Source organism: Lagopus leucura, unplaced genomic scaffold, assembly GCF_019238085.1.
Source record: "Lagopus leucura isolate 7727_CA_CO unplaced genomic scaffold, USGS_WTPT01 Super-Scaffold_100002, whole genome shotgun sequence".
Taxonomy (NCBI): Eukaryota; Metazoa; Chordata; class Aves; order Galliformes; family Phasianidae; genus Lagopus; species Lagopus leucura.
This window is the reverse complement of record NW_024962263.1, coordinates 57,093,491-57,113,741: the sequence shown is the minus strand read 5'-3', so window position 1 is coordinate 57,113,741 and position 20,251 is coordinate 57,093,491. Positions and strand designations below refer to the sequence as shown.

The 20,251-nt window shown below is 38.2% G+C and overlaps 1 protein-coding gene across 3 annotated transcripts in view; it reads left to right on the top strand.

Moving 5' to 3' along the window:
* The window catches only part of LOC122179033 (cytochrome P450 7B1), a 121,351-nt gene that overhangs the window by 12,410 nt on the left and 88,690 nt on the right, over positions 1-20,251 (top strand). Inside the window, exon 1 of one of the 3 annotated variants that reach the window (XM_042869661.1) lies at positions 5,064-5,132. The exons of the other annotated variants lie outside the window; for them this stretch is intronic. Within the exon in view, the coding sequence (XP_042725595.1) occupies positions 5,104-5,132 (29 nt within the window). The 5' untranslated portion in view covers positions 5,064-5,103. Of the gene's footprint in view, positions 1-5,063; positions 5,133-20,251 lie in introns of those variants that run through there. 3 annotated transcript variants of the gene reach the window in all.

The following is a 20,251-nucleotide window of genomic DNA, read 5'->3' as shown; positions in this document are numbered from 1 at the left end:
ACACGTAGGAAGAAGTGAAGTTTCATACGTCTTATGAATGTTCTCAGAGAATTTGATTGCATAAATGTCAAGCCCCAAGAATAAGATGGCAGCTTTTAGTTGAGTGGACTGCCTCACTGTGTCACAGGTAGACCTATGCTCTGTCTGTTGAAGAGAATTTACATTTATTGAACCACAGAATTTATAGTATGAATTTCTCAAGGTTTTTGCTAAATCAATGTATGCTGGGATTTTTTGGTCTAGCTCTAAACTTTGAGTTATCCTCTAGTTCCTTCTTATCTTTGACTTGGTCAAAAGTAGCTTGAAAGCTTCTTGCCTTTTCTAGGACATCTGTCTTCTGTAGGACTCCTCCTTTCATCTGAGCAAGGGATTAGAGCAGTCACTGTGCTCTTCATTTATGTAATTTTGTCATTGTTGTGACACCAGCTTAATCTTCTTGACTGGCTGATCAAACTGATTTTAAACAGTTTTAGACAGAGTAAAAATTAGTGCATTTAATACTTCTCTGATTTTTCTGGCAGTTTTTCTATCATTCAATGTAGCCTTTTCTTTGTTTACCTCAATTCCCTTTTTTTTTTTTTTTTAAATGTACTTATCTTTGCCATTTTTTTTATCCTTTAGGTCTCTAATTCTGCTAATTTCTCAATTCCATTTTAAGGACCATGTTTTGCCAACCTGATTGTACTAGTGAGCAGAGTGGTTCATCCATCTTCTTCATTTCTCACCAAGGTGTCTGTGCTTGCAGAAGCCCTGGGGCAGTTGCAGTCATATACGGTGTCGGGGGGAACTGCCCAGGCAGCTCACCTGCTTTGAGGAACCAGTTTAATGGTGATGCTGTAGACATAGTTGCTTGCATGGCATTTTCTGATGGGTATGGCAGACTGCACCATGGGAAAGAGAGTAAATCCTGATGTGAATGATTTGCAGCATGATCATGCACAAGTTCTGCATCTGCTTGATCTCATCTTCACCACCTCTAAAATGTTAGGGATAATACTTGCAAGTTTTGTTGGGTTTCCTAAGAAATTCCTTTAACTTGTGATTCAGCGAATTGCTGAAGCAATTGCTGATTAAAAGCTTTTGAATAGCCTCTGATTTTAGTGGGATTTGTGCTGCTAAGCAGAGCAGAAGCTCAATTTTTTTTTTTTTTTTTTTTTTTTTTTTTTTTTTTGACAGATTAGCACTTTCTTACTGAGGCAAATGTGAATTTCAGGTTTGGTAGCATAATGTAAAATATACAGTAGTACTTCCTCACCTTAGTGTTACTGATTCCTGGGGAAGAAGGAAATCTGGCATTAATTTAGGATCTAAACCAGATTTCAAAGCTCAGTTTTGATGCAGTTAGAAGGCCTTTAAACTTCAGAATCTAGAATGCAGTTCTCATCTCCTAAAAGTCTGTAGATTATGAGACCACTTCTTGGTTGGCAACTGAAGCTATTTCAAAGTAGAACTTCTACTTCCATAAGAATGTACATGTTGGCTAGCACTTTAAAGGGCTGGAGCCAATTTTAGGTTTACTTTCAAATAAAATTCTATGTATATTTAAATTGTATGGTTGCTATAATCCATTCTGACCACATGGCCCTGATTATGAGGCAATTTTTTTTCACATTCCTAGCACTGTGAAACAGTGACTTGTCTCTCCTAATTTTTCTTGGGTCTGGGTAGCACCAGCAGTTGTGCCTCTAGCTGAAGTTAGCACACTCACTGTCTTCTGGTCATGCAACTGCAAAACTCATCTGTTATTTTTCTTTCCATAGACTGGCAAACTTGTAGGATACTAATGTTTTTTAAAAAACAGGCTGAATTTTAATCTCCTTTCATAATTCTACTGACTTACACAAGGCAAATGAAGTCTGTTTCTGTGTTCAAAAGCATAAGCCTTCAAAGCGTTTTTTCATTTGTATGCTATATATAAGAACACAGTTGAGGATGGCTGTCTTCTGGCTGTGGACCACATAGTATGCGAATTTTTTGCAACTGGGATGACAAACTTCATCACATAGTCACTAAAAGTGATGAAGGAGCTTTTGAGCCTTTTGAGCCACAAAGATTTTGTGACTTTATAGTATTTTTGTTTGTTTATGTTTGGATACTGAATTGCTTCTTTAACCAAATCTGTTCCAAGTTTCTGAGAAAGTTGTCACGTGAGAACTGCCCTTGGTAGCCCTCAGCTGCTCAGAACTGAATTTTCCAGAATTTCTTCATGTTGTTTTTGTGCGAGATGGTTCCTTCTAGTATGAAAAAATGTCACAGAATCACAGAATTGTAGGGGTTGGAAAGCATCTCTAGATATTATCAAGTTCAACCCCCCGCCAAAGCAGGCTGCATACAGCAGGTTGCACAGGTAAGCCAGGTTGCACAGGTGTTTTGTGGCTAATAGAAATAATGGACTTTTTCTGACACGTGCATGTGTTCCTTCCCACAGAAACCAGATGTAGGGGGAGAACAAAGGGAGGCCAAGAAAAATCCCAGCATGGATAAACAGTACTGAGTACCTAGGAGGTGATTCTTGTTCTGTCCACAGACATAGCCACACTGAGCTTCTTTTCCTTTTCTCTTTTTTTTCCTCTTCCTTTTCCTTTTTTTTCCTCAAATCATGGGGCATTTGCCTCACCATCTATATCGTATTTATGCAGCTATGGCCATGGAGAGACCATGTCCTTTGACTCCTTTGTTTTCCTTAGTACACCAAGTATCACTTCTCATCCTGAGTTCAACTGTAAACTGGCAATTTTTGCCTCAACTTTAAAATCATCCCTTTTTTAGCCAAGTAGTTTTTCTGAATGATTGAGGACTACAAGCAATGTGGAAGATAACTGCCTGCTTATGATTGAAAAGTGGAAGCGTTGGGTAGGTAGTTTAAGCAAGTATAAGCAAGTAGTAAATTCTTAAAAAACAAAGAGGTCTTTTTTTTCTCTTCATAAGAGAAAAGTAGAGTGAAAACCTTATGAATCTTTTGACTACAAACAGATTCAAATGTTCCTACCATCTTACTGTACTAATTAATCACAATGGGTATATTCTGGGAGTTGGACTAGATGTCCTCCAGAAGCTTTTTCCAATCACAATCATTCTGTGATTACGGATGGTTGGAGCTAAGTAATTTTCCTTTAATTCTCCTGAAGTTAATATTTCAGATGCTCACTTTCAAGTTTCCTCTATATTCACTTAGCTGTACTGTCTGGTGTCAAAATTTGAACTTTGCTAATTTGGTACAACTTTATTGATATATGTCTTTTAAAACAGTATCAGTTGTCAGTCTACAACCTCTCTAGCTTATAAAAGAAAAGAAACTCTTTATTTTTCTTTAAAACTGATTTATATTTGTGGCCATTTTCTTTAGAGTGAATTACCATTTATTATCAATTCAGATACTTGGGTATCTTTAGCTGAATCTGAAGGCTGAAACTGGAAGCAAAATCCAATTTTAGAGTCGTTTCCATTTTGATGTGTTGAAAGTAGTTGTCTGAGTTCAAGTGTGATCTTCTGAGGCTGCTTTTTTTCCCTTTTCCTGTGTGTTTTTTTTTTTTTTTTTTTTTTTTTTTTTCCTCTTATAATGAAAAAAGTGTTCGTGGAACTGGGCTGCCATCAGCTTTTGGCTGTCCTTAGATTTGTGACTTTGTAGCCCCACAGTGGAACTGTGCTGCTGTAGCTGAATGCTTGATGTTAGGTGTGTGCTGTATGGATAGCTTGAAACCTTGTCATCTGTGGTTGAATATGCTGAGGTTTTGTTGCCCTCGCTGTGTGCTTGCAGCAATGTAGCCACATTGTGGCTCAAATCACTATTTTTTAGACAAGGCCTCATTGAAATAACAATTCTGGAGTTCATAGGAAATTTCAGCTTCAGCCAGAGCCATGTGTTGTCATCAGAAATTTTGACCTCCTCTTGCAGGCTCATTAACAAGGAGTTCAGCAAGGGATTAGTCAGGATTTGGGATTCCTGTTCTGGGCTATCTGCCTTGTTTTCTCTCTACTGTATGTGAGATCCTGGGACACGCAACACTCACTATGAAGCATTGCTACTCCACCCTCATGTTTGTGCCAGGAGTGCTGTGAGGATACAGCCTGCTTTCCATGTCCTTTGCACCTGTTTTGTACTGTTGAACTTCACTGACTTTGTTCAAGTTACTCATTTGCAGCAAGGAATTGAATGTTGCTTGTCTATCCCTGTAGATCAGAGAGCAGCTGTTGCATTGCCTCCATTTGCCTACAACAAGCAGCTCCCTTTCTCAGCAGTGAGCATCCTATTAAATAAGGAAGCTCTGTGCACTTGTTCTGAGTAATTAGAAGGCTGTCTGGGTAGGACTTTAGATAGGATCACTGAGACTTCCTTGTGTATGGAAAGTAAAACCTCTACGTAAGCAGGAGTAACTGAAGATAGTTAACATAGTATGAGGAATACAGTCATTTCATCTTGGCTTATTTAAAGTGGTGACTGCCATAATGAATACATTTTTAAAGAAAGAAAGAGTATGAAACAAAGACATTCAAGCAACTTTTTTGTAACTCCCCTAAATATACTCTACCATGCAAAAAATACCACAAAATGTTGATAAGCATCTTTTCCTCCACAAAATCGAAATAAAATTCCTTTCTCTTTTTCAACCTGGTGCTTCTGCCAGATTTGCTATGTTGGGAACATGATGTGGTGTAAAAGGCATCTGTAACCTCAGGCTCTCAAGAAGAGGCATGTTTTATACATTATTCTCATCTCTTCGATGGATACCTTCTAGGAAATGTCTTTGTTAGTTGTTCTTTTTTTCCAGTACAGACATACTGCTTCAACATGTTCTGCGCTGAAATGTCAGCGTTGTGCTGTTGTGTAGGTGGTAGTATGTATTATACACAGTTTTGAAAACCTGAATAATCAGTGGTGTGCATGACTTTGCCAGGGAAAACAAATGGCTGTGTCATTTTGATTTCGGTATATCAAGAAAATGTAACCTATAAAAGTTAATTAGCATTCTTCAGAAGGGGGTTGTTTAACTAACATCTTTGTTTCCATGTTTTCAGTTTTGTCAGAAGCTGGAGGGGAGTGTTTATTCTGCTGCTAATATATACCCATAGATTGGCAGATTATTCCGTGGAGTTTTAGCTACCATGCATCTGTCCTCCACTTCATTGAATGGGTAGGTTTTCCACTCACTTGAACAACTGCTTAGATTCACTGAAGAAGAATGTATCACAGACTTCATTAATTTTTTTTTACATAGTGTTTATCAATAAAGCTCCTTGAGCCTGATTTAATTATATATCAAAATGATGTTTTTCCATTGACTTTAAAAGGAAAAAGATGTGGATAGATGATATAGCCATTTGCACACCACCATTACTTAACTGTGCTAAAGTAAGTTGTAAAAATTAGAGGACAGGCTTCTCATTCACTGACTGCTTTGACAAATTCCTTCTTGACTGAGACCTTCCCAAGGCTGAAAAATCAAAGATGAATAAAATTGTACTTCTATAATAAAAATTAAATTGTTACCTTTACAAATATTCTAGAAATGGAGGTGTGTAAGGTTTGATTCTGGAGGTTATTACTGGATATTAATTTTTACATGAAAGTATTTATGAACAAGTAGTTAGTAAAAGGATCTAATTTTCATGTTAACATGCCTGATATAGAAAAGGTGATCCTTACAGACCAGACTTTCAAGCTGGCTAAGCCTGCTGAGATGCACTTGCTGGATACAGAATCCATCCTTAAATACTAAAATAAAAAGTTGAGGTTCCTGTGGACAGAAATTAAGAGTCTTGCGGATAATTTGGCCTATTTTTCATTGCTCTGCAGATGTACATGTGAGACTTTATTTGAGAATTAGCTTTGATACTGTGTGTGTATAAAAGCCTGGTGTTCCCTTCAGTGTCACCTTGGATGGTGGCTGGAACCCATCCAGGGACTCCAGCATTTTAACTGCCTGTGAAAATGCCCAGACCTGGGCAGGTCTTGGAGATGGTGAAAAAATTATAAGGAGCGAAGATTTGGAAGTTTACAAAATCTAGTAGTTGCAGTGAAGGGAAATGAAACAAGCAGTGGGCTTGGTGGCAGGGAGAGAGGACTCGGGACAAAGTAAGTTGAAAAGTAATGACTGAGGGATTTTGTCTCTGAGTAGCTGCTGTTGAGGAGATATTTCTGTGCTGCCTTTTTGTGCTTAGGCCTGTTCTGAGCACAATCTGTTCAGTTTTACAATCTCTGATTATAAATCCCAGAGCATAAGGGCATGAACATTGACCCTCGGTTTGAGGTAAGCTTTGGCATCTCACTTAACAGTGTCAGGCCAACATCCCTTTGCTGAACAAACATCTTCCAAAACAGCTCTCATCTTTCCTGGTAGCCACTTCCTTTTGTGGATCCATATCTATAACCTGGATATATCCTTTCCTAGTCATTGGCAGTTGCTATGTCTTTCTCTTCCAAGACTTTAAGCCTGTTAAGGCTCAATTTTTCACTTAAGACTTAATTGAGTTTTTACAAGCTTCTTCATCCAACTGCCAGGTATTTGGTTCTGTTTTTGTGACTTGTTTTGCTGTTGTTGGACTGGAAAACGTTCCTTCTCCTAATCAGCCCCAGATGCTGACTTCGGGCCACACAGGACCCCTGTGCAGCTGCTGCTATGCGTGGGTCTCACGCTGCAGCTGCAGGGAAGCAGCCTCAGCTGGTGTCCATGAAGGTGAGCAGTGGGCAGAGCTCCCACTACTATCACAAGATAGCAATGATGCCATCTGAGGCAGCAGTTCCTGGAAGTACTCTTGATGCATTGATCACTTCTCACTTTTAGAGATGATGTAAGAGATTGGGTTAAAACCCTATCAATGTCTGAAAGCTGGAATTCAAGCCCCCCCTATTAATGTTTACCCAAATTTGCAAGCCAGTATTCTTAGTTACAAGTTCACAGTTTTCCTTCTTTTCATAATTTCCACTTTTTCTGATATGCTTGAACTCTTCCATTATTCTCAGTTCTACCAACCACATGTAAAAAAAAGACTTTTTTTTTTTACACAAATTCATTAATTAGAAAATAGAGTACTTATCACAAATAAAGGGTAGCAAATATCTTTTTTTAAGGTAAAGCAATATTTTCTATTATATACATACAACATCCATTTCTACTCTTACTTTTTATTAGTAAATGTTGTCCTCAGTTCTTTACTGACCCATGTTGTGTAATTTTCCAAGCTTTGATAGTTCAGCTAATAGATACCATAGTGATCTTGAAGAATTTTAATTCTCATTGCATCTCCAATATGTAGACGGCATTGTAAGAATACTCAGATTATAAGCAATTTATTTTTTCCTAGTGTCTTTATCCTGTACTAAGGTAGTATATGCTGCAGTAGGAACAGTACCATATGCAAAAGCAAACTCTGTAATTTAATTTGTTTTTAAATATTGTGGAGGCTTGATGAGGAGTCTAAATGACATTTCCCAAGATCTGGAACTGGTAGATATTTTTCCACTCAGAGTAGTGAGCCCATGGGGAAGGATGTGGAAAATGCCAGTGCCAGAACAAGCAGGAGGAGAATGAAACACAGCATGTGGGATGGGCTAGCACTTCTGGGCATGGACCAGCTAGTAAAGATTTGAGCAGCAACAGAGATGAAAAATGTTGTATCACAGAATCATTAAGGTTGGAAAAGACTTCTAAGATCTAATCCAGCCATCAGCCCCTCACCACCACGCCCTCTAACTCACATCCCTCAGTGCCACATCTACGTGGTTCTATAACACCTCCAGGGACGGTGAGTCCACCACCTTCCTGCACAGCCTGTTCCAATGCCTCGCCACTCTTCCGGAGAAGAAATTTTTCCTAATATCCAACCTGAACCTCCTCTGGCACAACTTGAGGCCATTGCCTCTCTTCCTATTGCTGTTACCCATGAGAAGAGGCTGACCTTCACCACTACACAGCCTCATTTCAGGCGGTTGTAGAAATGATACAGTGATACAGAAGTCACCCCTGAGCCTCATCTTCTGGAGACTGAACAACCCCATTTCCCTCAGCTTTTCCCCAGTAGGCTTCTGCTCCAGACCCCTCCACAGCTTTGTTGTCCTTCTCTGACATGTTCCAGGGCCTCAGTGTCTTTCTTGTAGTGAGGGGCCCAAAACTGAACACAGGTCTTGAGGTGCAGCCTCCCCAGTGCTGAGTACAAAGGGATGATCACCTCCCTATTCCTGCTGACTAATGACAATGTTAGGGCCACTACAAAAGTAATGCCTCCTGTTTCATTATGTTGGCTCACGATGTCAGAGGCAGATGCTGATCGTATGGCAGTAGAGGCTGAACCTTCCCATCAATATTGCATTATATTTTGTTGCTGTTTGACAGATGGCAGCAGAGGGGCAGTCTGACAAAATGGCGTCTGGCATGGAAGTTCATATGGAGCAAAGATGTATCATTAGATTTATTCATGAGGAAAAAATGGCACCTGTTGATGTTCAGTGAAGCTTGCTGAATGTGTATGGAGGCCAAGCGGTGGACATGATGGCACTGAGGCAGTGGGTAGTGATAAAGATCACCTCTGCTGGCACAGATTGTTAAAAATGCAGCATACAGGCTCTTGTTCATTGGTGGTGAAAATGCATAGCTAATAGTGGTGACGTGTTGAAAAATAGAGTTTAATAGCTGAGAATTTGCTCTTTCAAGTGGTGCTATTGTGCTCTTTGTATTGGTTGTAGTTTCCAGGGAAATAAATAGAAGGCATTTCTTGTGGAGCAACCAAAGTAAATATTGAGTACAGCACTCATACAATTTATAGTTATATTTTATCTTAAATAATGATTGAAAAATGAGACAATATATCTGTACATTAATGCTAAATGACATGAGCTTCTCTTTTAAAAGTTTTCCTGAAAAAAGCAGCAGGCTTCATCCTCCGATGCTGAGAAAAATGCCTCCTTCTCTATTACTTCGTATACAAGTGATAAGTAACTGTAAAATGTGTCTATCTGTCAGAGATAACTGCAGGGAATTAATTCCAACAGAAAGGGTTAATATGTCATTGTTGTAATGATTACAATTCTTGGAAAAAGAAGCATTTGTAAGTGAGAAAATAAGTGTTGTGTTTAGTTCAAGCTCTTTTTCTAAAGCGTTGCATTTTCTTCTTTTCTTTTTTTCTTTCTTTCTTTTTTTTTTTTTTGAAACTATGCTGCACTTTTGTAGTTTTTACTTTTGTATACTAGTGTGAGGACAAAAGGCATACCTTCTGTAATGATCCCCTACTGTAATACGAATTTGCAGAAATGTGCAATAGTGTCTTTATACTTGTATAGAAGTGTAACATTTATTTTTATCTACCTATATATATAATATTTAAAACTAGTCCTTTCTCTCTTGTCAGTGTGCTGTGCCATATGGTGCCGAGCAACATGCCAGATGATAAAAATATTCCTAGAACATATGATATCATCAGTCAATTCAAGAGGGGTGAAACTTCTTGACCAAAGCATTTGTAGCTTTGATACATTTTCATGGGTGTAAACTGTATATTTTGAACTGATGAAGTATGTCCAAGAGGCCTCCTTCTATGCAAATCCTTAAATACATGATTAGAGTATTTTGTTTGTTAATAAGGTCGAAAAGAAAAAACATTTAATTTAACAAAGGAATTCATGGCAAAGTAGGATGTTATTTTCTTAGCAAGAAATGATTTTCTTTCTTCCTTTCAATAGATATTGCTGATAGCTGCTCTGAAGTTGGATGTGTGCCATGAGGAATGGCATCTCTCCATCTCTTTTCCGCTTGTGGAGAAGACAGAATATAGTGCTTGGTCAGAGGATGTTCATAGTTAGTGCGAGCAGCTATCTGTGCTTGTTGGGGAAAAGACTGTGTGTGCTCTTTCTCACTCCCCTAGGAGGGGATGGGAGGGGGGGGAAGAGAGAGAGAAGAAGAAAAGAAAGCAATATTAAGTATTATGGTTTCCATCAGAGTTTTAGTTAATCTGAGGTGTCATTGCTGGGGTTTTTCTTACTTTATTTTGAGTTTGTTTCTTATTTCTGTCTGTTTGCACCAAACACTGAAAAATCTTGTATGTTTTATATTGGCAGAGGGACCTGCTCTGGACAAACTTAGATGTTTCTTTAGGAAATGTCACAGGCAATGTCACACCAATCTAGAAGAAAGACATTAAAAGCTGTGGGGAGTCCCAGTGTTGCAAGAGAAGTGGCCTTTGCCGTGATGTTAGCGATGCACAAACTTTAATGTCAGAAGTACCTTATCTACCTTCCAGTTCTCTGTTCACTGCTGTCTTTGTTACTGGAAGCATATTGAGGATTACAGCCTTGTCTTTGAGCTTGGACATAAAAATCTTGTTGGTTGAGCCATCAGGATCAGATCCATGGCACTCGACTCTCTTCCTGCTCAATGTATTTCAATATGTCTGTGTTTATAGTGGAGAATCTCAGTAGTGTGAGGTCTGGCATTCCTCAGCTGGTATTTTTTAAGCTCGCCTTTACGTGTGTTTTGTAGCATTCTCATTCTGCAGTGACTCTTAGCAGATTTTGAATTCCTAAATTAATTCCTACTTCTTTTTCCGTCAAATACTTGTAAGGGATCTGAGCTATTTATTTGTATTTAAAAATTGCTTTTCAGAAATTCTTGAATATCCCACCATAGAGACCTCAGTTATATGACATGGTTTATAAGGTACTGTCTGGTCTGACTGTTATAAACTAATAATTAGAGTGAATTAATTAATTGGCCTTGAATTAAAAGTGACTTTAAAAAGTGCAGTTAAAAATAATTTTTGCACTTTGCTTGGGCTGAGACCTCTGATGTTACAGTCCCATTAGTTCTCCAGTCATGTATTAGATTCCTGAGCAGATGTGGTGTGTAGTTATAATTAAAAAATATAAATTCAAAAGAAAAGAGGCTTTTGTGTGTTTTGTTCTGTTTTGCTTTAGATTTTTTTTGAAATAAAAATGCCTGCAAAGTTAAATTATGAAACGTTCAACTAAGTGTAAGTATTGTCATATGTTAAGGTATACTAGTTTGTGTGCTGTTGATGCAATGGAAAAAGACAAGAGTCCTAACTGCTAGTTTGTACTTTCCACCCTTTACTTGTTGTGACTGTTCTCTCGCATAGTTAATAGTCCTCCATAACAATCTCTTGCAACCCATCAGCAGTTTGTTCCTACAGGTTAATACACTTACAAATGCTTTTATAACAGAATAGCCTCATCAGAAGGCAGATATATTAATGCTCTCCCTCACATTTTTCCTTTGAAACTGAACATAATTTACCACTTTTATGGTGACCATTTAGTTTGGAGAGGAGCACTTTGCCCAACAATTAAATTCTTCACCACTCGCGTGTCTCCAGAGATGCCTCACACCATAGACACTTTAAGAACTCAGGCCCTGTATGTTTATTTGGGGTTCATGTTTAACGGAGCTCTAAATGGGGTTAAGAACCCATTAGATTATATCACCTTTGGGGATTTGGGGCTCTCTTCTGCAGAGATGTATTGTGCTTGCATTATCTCCTTACAGCTGTCAGTCTTTGTGCTCTCTCCTCCATCAGACTTGTTTGTGCTCAACATTGGTGAAACAGGGCATGTTTTGCCATGTAGGTGTTTGATTATATAATAACCTTCTAATTCAGATTTTGAAAATGATGCTGTTGTCCCCTACAGGCACCTGCACTCTAAGTTGAGAATTATAAGAAAAATTGAAATTAAGGACATTTTAATCACTGAAAATATATTGTCTAGTCTTACTGGCCCATCAGTGTGTTGGATTTGGTGAGAATGGCTTATTAAGGTTAAAAGGAGGACCTAAAAGCATGTAAGTCATACATAGTTCGTTTTTGTTCCTTGTTGAAGTGGTAGAGGCTCTTGGGATGAGTTCCATGCCCCACCAGCAGCAGGAGCAGATTGGCAGTGGGTCCCCTCCACAGGACCATGGCTCTAAGCCCCGTGGTCAGACCTCTACCTCCTGTCCAACCTTGTAGATCGGACAAGCAGGGGGGCTTATCCTTTGCTCAGAACTTCTTAGTAGCATCACTGAGATCTGTCAAGCCAAAGTGATCAAAATGCTGTGGAGCGGACTCAAGACAAAATCATGTTGTAAATGCAGTTCACACTTTTCAGCAGGGCAAACACAGCTGTCTGTAATTTCAATGCAAAAGGCTCCAGAATTATTTCTTAATAGGGTTCTTCTACCTGAAGATATTCTTCATCACTAACTGTAGGCTGAACAAGGTAATGTGTCTGAGCAAAAGATATGGATGTGATTAAAGGCTGAAATGACCTCTGTGGATAAGGTCTTTACCTCTGAGGCACAGATACAGATTTTAAGGATGCCACCACAGAGCTGGATCCATGGGAGCAGTGATCCTGTGTCAAGGATGGGCGTTGGACACGTCAGCTGAACATTTATTAATTTTCTGTCATAATACTGTGACCTGCAGACCATCCCAATTAGTTTTTTAACCAAGAAGAAGCAACTCAATGGGAACAGAACTGCTATCTAAACAATGAGGAGCTATGAGGCTGTGTGAGGCAACGACGTGGCCAGAACCTGCACATAAAGTTCAGCAGGTGCATCACAGTGCTCACACCTGCAGCCTCAGCTGAGGCTTACTCATTTGCAGTGGAGCCTACCAAAATCTGCAAACCAGATGCATTTATTGTATTATTATTTTTTAGTATTTATTAAGCTTCTTATAAACTGCATTAATCTGAGCTGACCACAGGGTAAATGTTTTCACTATACTTTCCTATGTGGTGAAGAGTAACCAGAGACAATGAAGCTTCGAAGTTGTAGCAATGGAAGGAAGGAATTTGTAAGCCCTTATAACCTTGAACATTAATTCTCATGAGATCACATTTTCAAAAGGTGAAGGAATGAATAGAGGCACAAAGATATGCATGCTTGTATAGATCAACACAGTTGGCTCAGTACATAATCAAAAGCACATTTCAGCACCTAATTACCCCTTCTGAAATGTAGTTATGCAGTGTATCCGCCCACTTGCTATAAACCTGAATGAAGATATAAGCTGCATATAGGTTGTTTACATTGCAATTCTCTGCCTCTTTTAGAAAATCCAACCTTTACTCACTTCATATGAGCAGCTCACAGGATTTTAAGAATTCATCTTAACAGAAAGCAGATGGTTTCAGAAAGCTGAAATGAAGAAGGAGAATAAAAAAATGTAAGATTAGAACTAAAACGTGTAACAGAAAGTGAAAGCTACCATGATAGATTTTCTTTTTTAAAGATAGGGGATTACAACAATCAGTCTCATGTCCTGCCATCCAGAAAAGGGGAAAGTACTCAAAATGTTTTTAAAGAGATAACTTTATTTTGTTTTTATCTAGAAAGTGTTCAACAGCCAATTACAGAGCACGGATTAGCATCCTCTCTGCTTGTGAAAACCCACATAGCCTTGCTGTGCATGGTCCCAGGAGCTTGTCTCTGCACTGAGGTGCAGGAAGGTATCTCCAAAGCAAGGGGAAGCAAGCTTCTCCAGTGTCAGCAGGAGAGCTGTGGCCTGCTGCTCTCTTCCACCTCTGTCTGCAAAGATAAACTGGGGATTAGGGGAGCCATAAGAGCGCACGTAGCAGTCCTACTGCAAAAGCTAACAGTCTGCTTTAAATTAGCAGCAAGAGTAATTTTCTCTTGCAGTACCAATATTTCTTTATTAAAATGAGAGGACAGGATTTAAATATACCATAACACTTCCAATGCTGTGTCGTGTTTCTTGGAGGACTGTGTTTTGCTATGTTTATTTGCCTCAGGGGTAACACTTTTTTATGTACATTGTGAGGCTCAATAGTCTGGCAGAGGCAGCATTTAGAACTGCTTTTCTTGATACTGTGCATCTGTCTCTGTTGTGGTGGTATCTATATCGAAGTTTATAGAAAGGAAATAGTGAAGATGTCTCTGGACTCTGTTTTTCAGTGTTGCTGTAGTTTGGTTTTCCAGCAGGCTGTGATTAATGTTCGTATAAGATAGCAGGGCAACCTTTTTTGCCTGTGGCTATTCTTAAGGAAAGAGTGATGAAAATTTCCCAGAGCAATTTATCTGTAAATTTATCTATCAATACTGGGAGACAGCTGCCTGTTCTTTCCACATGGATAAGTAATTACTTCAGTTGTATGCAAGAAGGATTATGTTCACTTTATTAATGATCAGAATTTGGTCAAAATAAACTTTTTTGCTATTTGAAACTCCTGTTTAGCTACAAATTGTCAGTCTTGATACAGGAACTGGAGGCAAGATGAACACATCGTATGTTATTCTTGCATAGTAATTCCACCAGTCACTACTATCATTATCGTATTTTTAATATGTTGAAAGTTCATCTTTAAACAGATGATATAAGCGCAGTTGGTGTGTTTTCTCCTTTCACCTTCCTCTCTCCAGGGATTGATTCCAGGGACCGAATGCTCGTGGCATTTCTGCCTGTGCTGTGTGGCTCCAGAGTGGAACCCCAGCTTCCCAACAGAGGAGTTCTTCAAAGAAGGGCTCTGGGAATTGCAGTGATAGGAAACTATTTGACTGCTCAGACAGGTGGAGAGTTGATTCTAAAAGCTCTTACACGATCTTGACTCATGAACAGGTGATTTTATTTTTCTTTTAAATTATCAGTTCTAGCATTTTTTCTTCTTATTCATCTATGGAAAGTTGTTTGCAAACAGTTTCAGACAGGCATTAGGCAGCAGTCTAGCAGCAGTAGCAGAAGCACCATTACTGTATGTCTCTATAAAGATACAGTTATTGATTTTCTTATTGGGGAAAATATATATATATATCAGCGTATTCTCTCTATATTTGTATATCATATATAGAAATATATATTCTGGAAAGGGCAAGCCAGACACATGGCTAATTAAAACATACAACTTCTGTTGCTTTTATTCTTCCCAGGTTATTTACATAGCATAGCTTTGGGTATACAAGGGCTGCTCTGAAAGTAATGCCATCTATTATGTTGGTCCATGGTGTCTGAGGTGGTTGTTGGCAGTATGGCAGTAGAGGCTGAACCTTCCCACCAATATTCTGTTATATGTTGTTGCTGTGTGACAGATGGCAGCAGAGGGGCAGTCTGACAAAATGACGTCTGACGTGGAAGTGCATGTGAAGAAAAGGGGTGGAACTGAATTCCTCTATGAGGAAAAAATGGCACCCACTGATGTTCAGTGACACTTCCTGAATGTGGATGGAGACCAAACAGTGAATGTGAGCACAGTGAGGGGTGGGTGTTGCATTTCAGCATCAGCAACAGCAGCAGTGTGACTGCTCCAGTGGTGCAGATTTTGATGAACATGCAACCTCCTGTTCATTAATGGTAAAAATGCATAGCTGATGGTGGTGACTGTGTTGGAAAATAGTGTTTAGTAACTGAGAATTTGCTCTATCAAATACTGTTATTGGGCTGTTTGTATTTGTTGTAGTTTCTATGGAAATAAATAGAAGGCATTACTTCTGGAGCGACCTGCATACATCAAAAAAGAAACTTGTTTCCTTGATGGAATTTTGTGTTCCAGCTCTCTACTCATCTATCTTAGTGCTATCCATTCACCTATGTAGAATTTTGTACCTAAATCCATCTACGGTATCTGAAGCTACCCACTTGGTTCCAAATCCTGGATTAGATCCACTTGTTAGTGAATATAGGAAGTTGTAGAACTAGCACAGAAAATATAGTGTTAGTCCTACAGTAGTGCAGGGCTATGCTTGGTGAGTAACTGGGTTTTCAGTGACAAAAGCAATGGATTAATTATGGTATGTCTTCAGCTTTTTTTAGCACTTGAGTTGATCTGAGTTGTACTGAAACCACTGCTGAAATCAGCTTCAAGTTTGGAGAGACTGACCATAACATTCTGGTTGAATTATTTGATGTTGATCTTTCTGTCTGTTTCCTTATTCTTGAAGGGAGAAGTGACCATTCAGGTCCAACCATTCTGTGTGCAATTATAAGTTTAACTGGTTCATGTTGACTGTACTCAGGCAAATTTTAAAAGCAGTTAGTCCTAGCCTGTGTTGGTCCCATTTGATCCTATAGAAATGATGGTAAAATCACTTTCTGGAATGCCACTTTTCCCTGGAGTCCAAGGGTAAAATCTACGCTGGACGGAACTCCTCATGCTATGAAGCAACTTGTGCCCTTGGATTTGCTGTGAGAGCATCGGTTCCTTTTGTTCCTGTCAGTCTTCACTGTGGGTTGCAGTTGCTTGTGAATAGCTTAAATATGAACATGTGACAGAGGACCTTCCTCGGGGTTCATCCGACCACATGTGCATTTGGGAGAAGGGAGCCCTACTAGACCATGATTCATCTCATTTTGTCTGAGTCCAAAACAGATTAGACGAATGGGAATTTAACAGTGGGTGATGGCTCGTCCAAATGTCAAACCAGAGACCATCACCCCATAAGACAAGAAGAATGAAAGTGGAACCAGAAAGCCCCCTTGCATGTCTCAGCAAATAATGGCCACACACATCTAGCCAGGACTTCATTTCTGTTGTTACTTTTCAAAATTGGAGTGTCATTTGTGCACAGTGTTTCACAGTTGGAGATCATATGTGCACAGTGTTTCACATTGGATCAAAAATAATCTAGAAATTTGGTATCCATTAAATTTTGTATGCAGTTTTCTATTTTGCTAAGCTCTCCCGAGGATAAAACTCATACTCTGTATATGTCCAAAGTACAATTGCTTCTTGATTTGTAACAGCTGACACAAAGGAATCTTTCTTATTAACAGATCTGGGCAGAAAGTCAGATTTTAAAATCTGGGCTACTCTGTTGTCTATCTCTGATTTTCTCAAGAGACAGTGAATAAATAAAAAAAAAAAAAGGAAAAAAATCCTTGGATACCTCTAACATGTTATGCAAACCAATAGGCTTTAAACTTTCTGGGGGATGCAACAAATTTGTGGAGACTAGAAATCTAATTTGGAGAAATGAAGTTTTGAGACTGTCCGAATGAGGAAAACAGTTAAATTTAAAATTTGATTTTAAAAAATTGCTGGTGCAAATGCTAGGGGAAAATAAGAGTTTTTTTAGATGGTCAGTAGAGGGCAGGCATATTTTATTTGTGAAGAACCTTTGCCCACTACTGTGTGCAAAGAATATTTGTTCTATCTTCAGAGTTGAGGAGTGTAAGTCTACTTTGTCATATTACAGTGATGTAAATCAGCAGTTATAATTTAAAAAGACATTGTCAACCCCTTTGAGGAGCTAAATGTCCATTTTAAAGCAATTGGAGGATATGAGTTATGACTACAGGCATTTAATTTCTGTGTTTGGATAGTAAAAACCGTGGCATAAAAAACCTGAAATACTGCTGCTTCTGAGTACTAGAGAAGAATCATTTCTCTGCTGAATTCTGTAAAATGCAGTAGTTCTTTCTGATGTGAACTACTATATCACTAATGGGGTGGAAACACACTCTCGAAAGTCATGATTGTTTAAATCTTAAGCTCAGTAATGGAGATTCTTCTTGAAGATCTGGCTATCCAAGTGACTTTAAACCTAAAGGAGCAATGCCTCTTTTAATTTCTACCTGCCTTCCTCTGTAATTGAAACAGTGTTTGTATCTCAGCTGGACAGAATACCTAACAGGTTCTGAATACAGGATAAAATCAGTGTCATATCTGATTAAATCAACAGAAAACAAATAAAGTGGATTTAAAGAAGCATTTATTTTGAATGAGAACGCTCTCCCCCAAATGTATTTTAGTACTGAAACAAAATGTGGACAATATCTTTCAGGACACTAATCAATATAAGCACGTTTCTAATATAGCTGTGTGCATAACTTTCAAACTATTACAGTGAGCTTTATTCTTGAAGAGAATGAACAATGAAAATACATTTGTCAATGTTAAAAACCAGAAATTTTTGTTTAGATTTACCTGTGTACACACCCATAAACTCCTATTTATGTGTGTGATCAAACTTGCTGCAATAAAGCTACACATGTAAGTTAAGTAATAGTAGCACGAGGCAAAGCTTGTGTCATCTACCATTTCTTTATCTGGCTTGACAGTTTGATTTTTTTCCAGCAAGATGTTCACATAGACACCTTTAATTAGGATCAAAAATGTTTTGAAGATTTTTCTGAAAACATGCAGTTGTTATTCAGTTTGGCCTTTCTTTATGTATCAAGAGAATGTTTTTATTGCCTTTCATGTCTATTTCAGCTACTAGGGGAAGTGATTGCTTTAAAAATTGTTTTTCTTCATAAACTTTTCACGTCTTAGTCTGGGAACCCCAATACCTTCATTCAACTATGGTTTAGATGTGTGACTGGGAGAGAGAGGGCCTTGAATTGCTCTTGTAACTGAATGTAAAGTAAGTTTATATGATTACTTTCATTCCTTTTTAAGTGATGTGGCCTTACAGGCAAGGAGATGAATTTTTATGCTACCCGTACCTTCCAGATGGTCTCTGGGATTAGTTTCAAGTTTTTGTTCTAGAAATTAATGGAAGTCCATATTTACATGCAATCCAGATAGATACTGAGAGGACGAATCTCTATGAGAAATGAAAGCTGATTGAAGAGATGCAAATGTTAGAACCTTCAAATGATTTCAATCAAAATTGGGCTTGCAGTAATGTGGGTACATGTTACTAAATTAACTGCAATTTTATCTACTTGTATCTCTGTTGTAGTCATCAAGGCAGATGGAAGAACTGTCCATATGCAGGCTATATCATAGATAAAATTTACAGGATATACTTATTCTAATCCTGTGCTTAACCCCTGAACGTTTTGTTTTCTATGAAGTGTTAAATGCAAAAAAGGGGACTTCCAGACTAATGCTTAGGTTACTGGATTTCATAGCACTCAGGTAGATAGAAAAGCTAAAACTTGATTGTTGTGACGATGCCACTGCAGCAAAGTGTTTTTAGCCATATGGGTCTTAAGAAAAAAACAGATATTTCTGTAGATAATAACGCTCATCAAGCTAACAAATGACTTTCAAAGTTTTAATGCATAAACTTTCAAAAAGGAATTTTTCATTTCCGCCTTTGACTTGAGATAGTCAAACTGCTGTAGTGTAAATTTTAACATTACTTGCGCTGACAACATCAACTTGAAACCCAGTCATTTCATTAAAAAAGAGCTAGTCCTTTCAGGAAATATTCCTATTTCTATGTTACCTTGCCAGTTTCTGTAATTCTGCAGTTATATTTTCCTCTTTAATGATGTCTGTCTCCTGCATCGTACTGCAAGGCTGTAACGAAAGAAGGGGATAATGCATTTATGCAAAGTAACAATGAAATAGATGAAGATTTTTTTAAAACAAATTATTTTATGAATTATTTACCCCAATTCCATCTGCATGTAGTAAACAGAGATTAGAGAATTTAATTGTATTATTACCTTTGCATATAAGTGTTGGACTATTTATTATTACATCAGTGCTGAGTGTGGTAAAAGCTGGAAATAGCTTCTCTTTCAAGAGCTTGAGTCTTGAAAACAAGACAGGCTGTAAAGGAAACAGAGATGAACTAGAATGGCCTACTCAATAGTTAGGGATTTTTCTTCTGTTAGTTTTGTTATGAGGTATTGCTGAATGACTTCAGTACAACCTAAAATAATGAATCAGAATTTCATTTAGCTTAGCCATTTGAGGTATACATAAGCCATCCAGCATTGACTCCACAGATGTGATGAGACCAAAGAAACAAACAAAGCTGAGAAAGATAAATGACCACAGTCAAATGTGAGTTATCTTTCCTATCTACATACCTTTGTCTTTAGAGGCACTGAAATTGGTGTTCCCAGGCTCTTTCTTGCACTATTTCTCTTTGTAAGCTCCGTCATGCAAAGGGTGAGATGTGTTGTGGAAGATAAGAATGGAAACAGCATCAAATGTTGAATCGAGGTGACCTAGGTGTGAGCATGGGATAATGTTAAACACCTAGTTGAATGCCTGTGTAAATGTCTGTATGATTAAGAAGACTTGTAAAGAACTGAGCACTAGAAAAGGTGCAGTAAGTGTAACAAAAATGCATGATAGGATAAGAAATGAATCTGTGGGAGACTGAGAAGGGTAAAGAGGAAAAGAGGTAATGGGAAGCCTGAGAAAAATACAAGGAAGAAAGAAAAAAAATCTTGTGATAGACACTTGTATAAGGAGTTCTACCTGAAGAAAATCTCATTTGCACACTGGCAAAGTAAAAAGGAAGGCTGAACAGGGAAAAATTAAAATGGAAGCGAACAGAGGGAAGGGGCTTTCTTTATTATTATTATTATTATTATTATTATTATTATTATTATTATTATT